At 44.0% G+C, this 12,090-nt stretch overlaps 1 protein-coding gene across 3 annotated transcripts in view; it reads left to right on the top strand.

Moving 5' to 3' along the window:
- CPNE7 (copine 7) overlaps positions 1 to 12,090 on the top strand; it is a 1,149,025-nt gene that overhangs the window by 875,437 nt on the left and 261,498 nt on the right. For all 3 annotated transcript variants that reach the window (XM_069635582.1, XM_069635584.1, XM_069635583.1), the window contains exon 7: positions 2,901 to 2,990. In XM_069635582.1, the coding sequence (XP_069491683.1) occupies positions 2,901 to 2,990 (90 nt within the window). The remainder of the gene's footprint in view (positions 1 to 2,900; positions 2,991 to 12,090) is intronic.

Raw genomic sequence — 12,090 nt, 5'->3', positions numbered from 1 at the left:
TGTACGTCCATTGTCCACTACTACCACCATCGAAGGACCCAGCAATTCAAGTTGTTCCGAATTTGGCTGGATTGGCTGGCACAAGGCCAGGTTTTGAGCAGCTGAATGTTGTGTGTTCGTGCCCCTTGCTGCCACTTCCCCTTTCCCACCCCAGACCATTAGTACCCACGCAGTGAAGACTGTAGTTTTTAAGGCCTTCCTTGTAAACAAAACATGAATATTAAGCAATATCTGATGCCTGTGATTGGCCCCATCCTCGCCTATCTTTTCCTTGTTGATTTCTTCCGCATAATCAACACTGAAAATGGACTTCAGTGCTGAAGACCTGGGCCTGCAGATGAAGATACGTTTACCTTTTCTTTTTTTTTAAGACAAAGCCTTTAGCACCCGCCTGTTCAAATCACAGTTACTAATAGCGATATTAACCAGGCTGGCGGGCTGACCCTGAATCTGTGCCTTTTGATGAGTCTGCTGAGCAGGGCGGTGTATATGTTGAGGAACAGAACTGATAGGCTTGACCCTTGTGGTAGGCCACAGGTTATGACGCCGGTGTTTGCACTTAAAGGGGATGGCCAATATTTTGACCATAGCCCCATTGGCATTCGTATTCGTAGTGTCCTGTGTGCTGAGCCTTCGCTGGGATAAGCGTGTTGGACTATGGTCATCAGCCCAGCCAATTAGAATATTCCATCAGCATTTCAAAATTACCAAAAATGTGGAAATACTTTCTCATGAAATCCATGCTATATAGATTTATATCATAACTTTTAATTCTGAATCTCCTACAAAACCCAATCGTATTTGACTGTGTAATGGGTTTTTGATTACCTTTGGTCACTAGTGGGCCAGGAAAGATATTTCCGTCCCTTCTGAGCCCAATTTCTTACCCAACATTTAAAGAACATACCTTTTACATTCTACTCGTTCACACCTTTGTATAAGCGCTCCCAAAACCAATCCAGTGAGACAAAATAATGGAGCGCACCTGGTAGAAGGAAAACACTGCTGTATTTAGTTTTGTGAGTCGAATTGACCAGCCCCCCAGCTTCAATCAAGACCCTCCTTATTCTCGCCCCCTCCCTCAGTCAACCCCAGTGGGATACACAGGGCTTGATTCACAAAGATACTTTTACCCCATTCCTGTGTTTGAACATATGCAAATAGGACAGGCGCTGTCAATGTGTTGGCTTTCAAATGCCAAGTGAACCCTCAAATGGCAAGATGGGCTTCATGTCATGACTAAAGCACAACAATAAAGCAATAAAGTGCACACGATTCCATGTGATAAGAATCATTAAAGTACTTAACACAAAGCAGTCGCACACCAATCATTTGGATATCATTGTTGTGGTACCTCAGTTGGTTGATCCAGAGATCTGAGACTAACAAAACAAGTAGCCTTGAGCAACAATCTGTTGGCTCATTCCCTCCTGTCAATGGAGGGGCGGGGGGGGGCAGAAACACTGCTGCTCCTGGACCTATTTCATAGAAGAGATTGCCCTCGTCCCCGGCCAGCACACGTGACAGCCAAAGGCAGCACCTATATGTCTAGGATTGTGTGAGTGATGAGAGAAAGCCTAAAGCATTGTGACGAGGTGGCAAGCCTCAGGTGTACGAAACCATCCCCCATGCCCGAGACCACTGTGCACACCCCTTCCACACTTCACCACACTACTTACAGGCTGGGTAGCAGATGGAGACCCCAGGGCCAGACCCCTGGGCCAGCAGGAATGAGTAAAATAAACCATGCTGGCTGACGCCTTCTGCTGTCAAGGGCCCTGGCCTCAGGCAAGCCCCCTCATGCAACAAGCATTGTAGTAACTTCCACAACAAACAGAACAAGTTCTTAAAAGCAATACTGAACGACTGTCTTCCCAACTTACATAGTTGTACTGGATTCTACAAAATAGCCAACGCTGTAAGGGCTTTCGCCAAGATGCTCTTTTTCTGTATCAAAGAGAAGCAGTAGGGCACCAGGGCCACTATACAGACTCTTTGCAAGTGGTCTGGAGGAGCGGCAGAGCAATCACTAGTCAGACTTTCAAAGAGCCTTATTTACAGGAACTTTGAGTTATTTTGCATGCTAGTAATGAGTAAAGACGAGGCAACTGATTTCGGACCTAAATGGTACAATCCGTATGATGTGGGGAAGGGGGTCTGGCTCTAGTACCAAGAGCTGCAGTAATTTCAGGTACTGTTGCAAAAGTCTCGGTGGGAATTTCAGGTACTATTGCGAAAGTCTCAGTGGGAATTTCAGGTACTGTTGCGAAAGTCTCAGTGGGAATTTCAGGTACTGTTGCGAAAGTCTCAGTGGGAATTTCAGGTACTGTTGCGAAAGTCTCAGTGGGAATTTCAGGTACTGTTGCGAAAGTCTCAGTGGGAATTTCAGGTACTGTTGCAAAAGTCTCGGTGGGAATTTCAGGTACTATTGCGAAAGTCTCAGTGGGAATTTCAGGTACTGTTGCAAAAGTCTCGGTGGGAATTTCAGGTACCAATTGCGAAAGTCTCAGTGGGAATTTCAGGTACTGTTGCGAAAGTCTCAGTGGGAATTTCAGGTACTGTTGCGAAAGTCTCGGTGGGAATTTAAGGTACTGTTGCGAAAGTCTCAGTGGGAATTTCAGGTACTGTTGCGAAAGTCTCGGTGGGAATTTCAGGTACTGTTGCGAAAGTCTCAGTGGGAATTTCAGGTACTGTTGCGAAAGTCTCAGTGGGAATTTCAGGTACTGTTGCGAAAGTCTCAGTGGGAATTTCAGGTACTGTTGCGAAAGTCTCAGTGGGAATTTCAGGTACTGTTGCGAAAGTCTCAGTGGGAATTTCAGGTACTGTTGCGAAAGTCTCAGTGGGTTATCAGCAGATATGTGGCCACAGAACTAACAAGATCCCTTTGTTTGTCTCCACAGGTCATCAAGAACAACCTGAACCCCGTGTGGGAGTCTTTCAAGGTTTCGCTCAGCTCCCTGTGCTGCTGCGAGGAACAGAGGAAACTCAGGGTAAGCATCTGTGAGGTGGACAATCCTTTCAAAGAAAGGGTAAAGCTGGGGACTGGGTAGGTTCTCAGAGTGGATGGGCCCAGTGGCTGTTACATATGTCATTAAATTCCATTTGATTAGGGATATGTTTCATTTGACAAATACGTACATTCTGAGAATTGCAGTGTTGGTACACTTCAATTACATCAGGTGTACTAAGCTACAGGATTACCCTGGCTAGAAACAGGGAAACTCTGGATTGGTTAAAAGGCCTTCTTTCCCATCAGCACACGCCCCATCACCACTCCCTGCAGCCTTATTTATTTATTTATTGATTGGGTATTTATAATACGCCTCTACAGCAACTAGTGTTTGAAGGCGCATCAAGGCAAGGAAGCGGTGCAAGGGATGAAGACAACAAAACAAACAACGATCTTACTAGGCCTTGAGATATTCGGATTGTGCAAGTGCAGTAAGATGAAAGAAGGGGAGAGGGGAGGAGGGGAAGTGAAGGTCAGGGAGGACCGAGCAGTGCTAGGGAGGGAGGGAAAAGGACATGGAGTCGCCTGGAACATTTAGGTCAGTGTGTACTTTCAGGTGGCTGCTGTAGCATGTTACAGGGGATTTATAAAACACATCTCAGCATTTTACATGACCTCATGGTGCTGATTTATTTGATCAGGGCACTGACACACCATCTTCTGCCTCAAGTCAGGTCTGTGAGGCAAGAATCAATAGTGCACAGTAGAAGTGCAATGCAGTGCATTAGAAGCTATTCCCATGAAACCTACCAGCCTAACCCCGATAGTGGTGTTGTGTCCCAGACCGAAGGCACGCGCAGAAGATGTGGGTATGCACACATGCACTGAGGAGCACTCACAAACCTGCTTCAATAGTTAGTTTCGAGCAAAGGCTGGAGAGAGCAAAATAATAACAGGCAGTGACACTATAAACATGAGGACGAGAACTCGTGGAAGCGCAGAGCGACGTATAAGCCCTACAAAGAAGAAAAAACAACTCTGGTAAAGCTCCCTTGGGTGGCAGACATTCCAAGTGAAATGCATGACTACCACTTGAATGGAGTTTATGTGGTGGAAGTGCTTCACTTGGAATGCTCTGCCTGCTCCAACTGCGGGCCTCAAGGGCCGGATCCATGCCGGGTTGTCAGGACACCCCTCCTTAATATATAATATTCATGAGATACGTTTGCATGCAATGATTCTAAATGTATGCACATTTTTCCTCATGAATATTAATGAGGGATATCATGAAAATTCACCAGGACTTTGTCAAAAAAAGATGAGAATCTCTGAAAAAATCTTCCACAATCGCAGACCTGTTTCACCCTATTTGAGTATACAAATGCAATTCACAGCTGGGGGCGCAAACAGAGATAAGTGCACCCTTCTTAAACATGTGTGTGAAATCCTTCATGCAATGTACCTGGCTGCTTCCTTTGATTTATATACCTGTGCTTGCAGACAGAGCTTAAAGCCCCTGCATGCTCCCAACCGGTCCATAGCACAGGCTCTATATTTCCCAGAGGTGCAACCCGACCGGGCCCATTATACCTGTGAAAAGCTGACATAATTGCATGCGGGCAATTACGCAGCACCGCCCGCAGATGCCGATACTGCATAGAAACAGTAATCAATGTAGCGTGCAGGTTTTCTGGACACCACTTTTCGTCTTCAGGGGGGCACTTTATTTCTTTGTGGAACTCTGCTGTATTAGATGTGTTGTAGTTTGAAGATACGTTTTCTTTGAAGAGAGGAGACACTCCCTTGAAAGAAGTATGGACACTTGGTACCGGTTTGATGCAGCACACAGTGGCCACTGCCAGACATGAAGGCAAAACTATTGCACTCTTTGTCCTCAAAACTATCCCTCGACACAACATCTATTTGTCTCTCTTCTCATGTTCCCTTTTTTATATCAGATGCAGTAGTCAATCATGAAAAGGAATGGGTAGTCCATATTAGACACTTAATGCCAGTATTAAAAGCAGTTTTCAATTGTACTTGTCATCGGCATAGTCAGAGGTGTAGCCAGGATTGTCTAATTAGTGGGGCTTGAAGCTAACATAGTTTGGCACACCACAGTGACATTAACATCTGTAAATGCCCACACAGCGCTGCTGACCAAGTGCGGTAACGGTAATTCCATTTGATGGTATGCCACCGGATTTGCCAGCAGGAAACCACAAAACTTCTAACAAGGCCCATGTCGTTTGGTTGGGTTTATGGTTTATACACAATTTAAAACAACATCAAATCAGTAAAGGTACGAGTTGTACATTTCCTAGCGCGTGACGCTGTCACCACAAAAGCCCAATAACCATCATTTGCTGCTGTGTGAGGATGAGCGCTTCTAATTCACACCCTCACCATCAGGCTCTGAAATATTCGGGGGAATAGTCCTAGCTGCCTGCCCATCCAGGCAGCAACTTAATGAATCACATTGATTTTTAGGGCATTCCTGAAGGAGCTGGGGGGGTTCATAGTGATAATACCAAATCAAAAAATCTCGAAAATAAAAATCTCGAATACAAAAGGGCGAAAAAAAAAATGTAGAATTTTTTTTTCAATGTGTTTTTTTCCAAAATGGGGGGGTTCCCCCCCAACCCCCCTTTTTTTCATTTTTTTTTATTTTACCCCTTTTTTTTACTTACCTGACCCCAAAAACATATATAAATAAATAAATAAAAAATTCGATATTTTTATTCGAGATTTTTGTTTCGGGCTTTTTGTCATTCGAGATTTTGTTTTCGAGATTTTGACTGACCACCAGCTGGGGGATATGGTGGCCTCTGGGACAGGAATCTGACTTGAACGTTTGACGAGATTTGGGGGTTTGCTTGTTTGCATATACTACTGTTTGACTAAGGCTGGTCCCCGGCAATGGACATGCTACAATCTCCTTTTGCATGTTGATGCTTTTACTTCTAACAATCCAAACTCTGTCCTGACCACATGCCCTTCCTGAGTGTAACCGAAACGCTCCTTGCGAGTGAGGTGGCAGAGCTGTGCAATAACTGTAATCAAGATGTTGAGGGGGATTGCTGTGCTAATGCGATTTGATGGATTGAAACTACCGTTTCCTGGCTTTTGGGGATACAGATGGCCACTAGTGATACCAGAGAAATAAGTGCTCTAGATCCCGTTAGAACGATTCCAGACACACATTTCCACAAGATAGTTTGTAAACAAGCAGCCATTTTGCGGCAGCAGACCATAACCTACACAGTGTGGAGATGTCTGGCAGGGCGTTTTGACCATGGCTGTCTTACGGCCCTTATTTGTGACGGGAAGCCTAAGAGAACTGATGGATTGTACCTTTATTTCCATTGAAGCATTTGCATGTGTAAACAATGTTCAAAAAGTGGACCTCCAACAAAGCTGCCAGGATGCTGACTGCGCTGGCTTATCTGTGGATAAGCCTCTGGGGGTCAACTACACGTAGGGAGGGAAAGTCACTGAGTGATGATCATCATAGAACGGCGCTGTGGGGGTCTGTCATTGACTCTAAACTAAAGACTTTGGAGCAATTTCCAAAGCAGCGGGTGGCCAATTCACAGGAAATGCTGTGATATTAAGACTTGCTTGATCAACTGGGAACCATGCAAGGTGGACGGGGGCCGAAAAGCGGGTGTAGCTTGTCTCCACACTCTGTTAATAAACAGTAGTCCAAAGGGGGTCCAGGGTTTAATGAAAAGTATAAATCTGCTAGCAGTTTCTCTAGAGCTGCTTTGAGATGGACTAACCACAGTAACCAAGGTAAGCAGCGGTTCTCATTAAGCAGATAACTTGGAGCTAAATACAAGGACCTGCTGGAAATGTGAAAATAAAATGTAAAGAAAATCACGGGCTAACATGCTGGGAGCAAAAAAGAACAAGTACTCTAGCCATAGACGTATATACAACGGTTGTATACTAATTGACCTTTTCACAATTGACCTCGAGAGAATTGACCTCGGGAGAATTGACCTAATTTAGCAAGTCAATTAGGACATATATGCAGGGGGAAACCCCCGGCGATCCCCCTCCCAATCCAAAACCCCCTACCACTCCCCACCCAATCCCTTATATTATTTATAATCCAAAACCAACCCAATACATATATAAAATAACTAAAATAATATAAAGGTCAATTGTGCAGAAGGTCAATTAGGAACACTATAATTAGATCAATTGTGCAAAAGGTCAATTGTAAAAGGTCAATTTGGGTAATACCATTTATAACCAGGCCGACTAGGCCCAGGCCTAAGGTGGCAGATTGTCAGAGGAGCAGCATTTTATTGCAGTTCATTTTCAATTTATTGGTTGTCGTTTTTTAAATATAAAGCCAATTTTCCACAACACTGTGAGTAATTTGAGCTATTAGCCTCATTCCACTCTGACAGCTAAAGTCTCTGATGGCCAAACGTGTATATGTGCTTTATATTTGCAAAAGTTTTATTGTTTGGGAGACTTTAGTTTTAAAAAAAAGGAAACGCGTACCAAACCCAGTGTGCTTTAGGTATTTAGTGATTCAGTCATTCAACTCTCACAGACATATTTGAGAGATATAAAGCTCTTTGGTCATTCATATTTTCAGAAAATGCTCTTTAATATGCAAAACAGCCAAAAACTCATTGTTTTTATTGGTGCCACTTCACATTTTTTTGGAGTTCTTTCTAATCAATACACACATATATTGTGTTAAGCAATCACTTTTATATTCAAATAAATGACATACATTTTTGAAACTGTTGCAAAAAGGATTAACAATTATGCATATTTTACAATATTAAACTCCATGCCTATGCTTAAGTCAAGCACAGAGTTCCCACGGATGGCACTAAAATGATTTTCAGAAGCAAGCACTGATTTCCATCCCCGGCCATGCGTTTCAGAGGTCCGTGGCCACCCAAAAGGTACAAGCATGAAATAGATCATAGTCTCGGGAGGATAGCTCAACGGCAACATGCTTGCCTTGGAAGCAAGACGACACGGAGCAACATGGGTTCGATCCCCGGGTCCGCGCTTAGAAACCTCTGGGTATTAAGCGCGTCATATCATAGAGAAGTTAAAATGGCAAAGAGTAAATCTTAATGCTCAAGTGCATCAAGAAACCTGTGAAAGGATACCCAAAGCCATAAAAGGGTGAGAACAAAAACTGGGTGCCAAAGGTACGCACTGTTTCAAAGCTGTAAAGGTGTCCCATAAAGATATCAGTTCAGCCATCATTACAGTAGCTGCTCAGTGCGAAGCAGGCAAATGGCTTCCCTGCTGGGTTTATCATGTGTCTTTAGTGACATTCTGCTGCATGCTCATTACTACCAGGAGAACCAACTGCAAAGTATGTCACACAATGCAAAACTGTGATGCTTTTAAGTAATGTTTAAATTAATTATATTTTAAATACAAGGTAGTAATTTTACTGTGAAACTGCAGGACATCTATACCCACACATCTCAAAATGTTCCTATGTATTGTACAGTCCAATCAAATCTACACAGCTAACAAACATGTTAAATTACCTTAAGCGCATGCTGGCAAGACCCATAGCCTAAACCAGGCCCACAAAGGTAATATTGTGCTGGAACGCCTGCCTGTTCCATTGCTCAATTTTACTCTTGAAGCGTTGGGTATTTTGTTGTTTTGTCTTGTTTGTTTTTTGCGTGCCCTGGGGCCTTCGAGCGAGTTGGCGCGTTACCCAAAACAAATAAATAAATAAGTGCACAAACAGCAATGATGTAAACACTATGTGCAACTGCATTTGTTATAAAAGGTGCATGTATTGTGCAGTTACGAGGAATGCTGTTGCTTGCTTCCCACACATGAATGTTCAGGGTCACCCTTATTCATTACACCACCACGGGAATGCACAGGCAAAGATTCCAAGAATCTTCTCCACTGTGTTTTACTCTACTGAGGTGTTTTTGCCCAGGCAGAGCTTTCAAATTTCACTTGTGAATTCATCATATTTTAATGGCGTTCCATCCCAAGGGATTTGAAGGTAGATTGGCTACAGCAGGTAACTTGCCTTATTTCTGTTATGCCCACTGCTAACACCAGAACTGTAACCATGAGAAGGGGGTTGAGCTATTTCTATTAAATATTTTTATAAGATGTGCCTGTACCACTTGCATGCATTTCATAGAGGGGAGGCCGCTCGTTTTCCTCAGCTGAATCCCTCCTCTGGAACAGCCCCGCTCCCTCTGCATCTTGAGCAGGACCTTCTGAAGTTCCAAAAGCACCTCAAGACTCTCCTCTTTTCCTCCTCCTTCCCTTCTTCCTTCCTCTGATAATCCCAAGTTGCTGTGATTGGTGTCTTGGACCCGTATGCATCATCTGGGCCTCTAACCACTCACACCCAATCTCCCCAGCATCTGTCTTCCTCAGCACTTGCCTAGGCACACCCTCCGCACTGGAGATTTGCACTTTCCACCCAACGCGGATCGTGGCCACACAGTACTTTCCATACCTTGCACTTCATCTGCGGCTCACCCTTCGAGCACGAACACCACAACACTTGCCCCACTGCCCTCTTCCTTCCTGCACTTGCACGTTCTGAATACTCACAAGGCATAGTCGGTTTGGCCGTCCCTTCCCCCTCTGTATTTTTTGTATTTAATTGTACTGCTCTCCCATGTTCCCTCCCTGCTACCCTCTGGGCGCTTTGAGACAGAATGTATTTCCTGTATAAGTACCTAACAAGCAAACAATAAATGATTACATTTGTAAACTCTACCATTTGACAAGACAGATGTCGAAATTTAGTTATGTTGCATTTATTTTACAGACCAGTCTAGGTGCTTCTCTTCGAGTGACAGCAGGCAATTTGTGAGAGAAACCAGATATTAGCATTGAAACCAAAATTCCTAATTCCAACCTTCTCTCACATGTGTCCAGTTGGAAGACAGTTTATGTTCTTTATCACTTCCTCTAAAAGATTGCTTTCGAACCTAACCAAAGTAGACAATTACCTCTAGTGGACTCAACTGTAGAACACACTGCCTTCTCCAAATCATGGGCAGCAGAGATCTGAAAACACTCGTTCTACTAACAGAACTTAGAAGGTGATAGGCTTGAATTAAGAGAGAGGGAACACTACCTTTCTAATCCCTGTAGCCCTAAAAATGTCCTTATAATGTTATGGAGCCAAAATGGCAGACACAATGAGGCTGAAGGGGCGTAGTTTGCACAACGCGGACAGAGTTTGTTGAAGGGGCATACTCTGGTGCAGGTGCAGAGTCTGGCAGAGGTGGAGTAAAGTTGTGGGGTGCATGCACTTATTTTGGCATATGGCAGCAGGAAGCTTAGATATGCCACTGACTCTAGTGTGTTCTAGTCGCTAGTAAACTCGTCCATTCTCATGGGAAAAGTCTGAACAAGAAAGCAGCTGTTTCCAACAATTGTTTAATTCAGTTAGTTGGAGAGCTGTTCCATTGTAACGGCGCCGGTAAGTGATAGACTGTGGTCCTGCCAACTTTAGTGTACTACCTGTACACAAGCCGGACATCGAGAAGCTACTTAAATGCTCTAAACACGTTGGTGCAGAGAGCTCGAATCGAATAACTACTGGGGCCCCAAAACTGAATCTGAGCCGGTGGGGTGCCTCTTTGAAGCTGCTTTCCGTTAAAAGATATAGCTGTCCATATAGTTAAGTACAAGTAAAGCCCACACTTTCTCATAATTCTTCTAATGTGAAAACACAATTCTTGCTCCCCACCTAAATAGCGCCTTTTTCACCTGTTCTCAGGGAAGGCCTTACCGGACTGCAGTTTAAGACGGTCTGTACTGGCACACCACGGTAATCCAGTCTGTCAAGGCCTGGCAACCCACTGACCACTGCTTAATAAAACTGTATTTCTTTCGGATTTCTCCATTTACATGCAAACCAACATCAACAATTAAAAAATTTAGCCCTTAGTTAGAACCTTTAAAATGATGTTAGTTAACATTAAAAAGGTCTGATTCTTTCGGGGAATTCAACCAAACTATATATAAAATCAGTGGCTTCACAGTTCATTATGTAGCTCATTGCAGCATTACACGTCCTTCTCCACTAATCATAAAAAAAGGATTCAGCCACCATCTACGAAGTTCTAAAATACGTGGACAAATTAATAGGAAGTGCATCAGATCTTCCTCATAACCCATGTAACATCTGCACATATTGTCCCCATCTTTCCATTTTGTGTGTTTCTTTAGTGATGATAAATGTAATTTGACACGTAGCAACCATCTTCTACAGGTGGGTAAAGCTCCCCTGGAGATGTCTCCTTGCTTACCATGCCGATATTTAGAATATAATGTGAGCGAAGAAAGCTTATTCATTTTCTGCCTTTTTTATTCCTTTACCCATTCGTTCACTTTTCTTCCGTATTTCATTCTACACACTATTTCTGTTCATGGAGTGGTTTGCCTCACAAATGCCCTTAACTGACCAAGTCTTACACAGACGAATTGCTGCACTGTACCACCTGTATTTTGTCCTCGCCTGTTCCGACGCCATTTCCAATAGTCTACTCTTAACATCCCGATTAATGGAAAGCCACAGATTGTTCTATCCAACCACCTTAGATCTGCTTCTGTGCCTATAGTCGAGATCGCCAGTTCCGTCCTCCGTGCGCGAGTTGGGGCTCTGAGTGGGAGTCCTGCTATCTGTCTTAGAAATTGGTCCTGCACGGTTTCTCATCCTGGACATTTAGTATGTCCCCAAATCCTGCTTCTGTGAAGAACCATAATTCGTAGCTTTGCTTTGTAAACCTGTAGGCACTTGTCCAGCCTTTTTGCTCCATACAGATGACAATGGGTGTCATTCCGAGGTTGGAGGTAAGTAACTGTCCTTACCGGCATGGAGTAAATACCGTGTCTGTGTAGGTCAGAGGGCTATTATGACCTCACGGGCACGAGCTTTGCGCCATGCCGGTAACGATATTACCGGCATGCCGCTAAAGTCCCAAAAATGGCCCTTAGCGCCATCAAGTAAAGCGCAGATTGCATTACCGACATGATGCAAGATGGCACTAGCGGTCACCGCTATTAGCGGTCACCATAAATAAGAGGAACCGGAAGTAGCGTCATCGCACAGGAACGGGAAGAGCATGGCGGCCATCTTTCACAATCCATTG

The sequence above is a fragment of the Ambystoma mexicanum genome, chromosome 1q, assembly GCF_040938575.1.
Source record: "Ambystoma mexicanum isolate Mex_15411 chromosome 1q, UKY_AmexF1_1, whole genome shotgun sequence".
NCBI classification, from domain to species: Eukaryota; Metazoa; Chordata; class Amphibia; order Caudata; family Ambystomatidae; genus Ambystoma; species Ambystoma mexicanum.
Note: the sequence above shows the minus strand (reverse complement) of the source record. Positions and strands in the feature narration are given on the sequence as shown.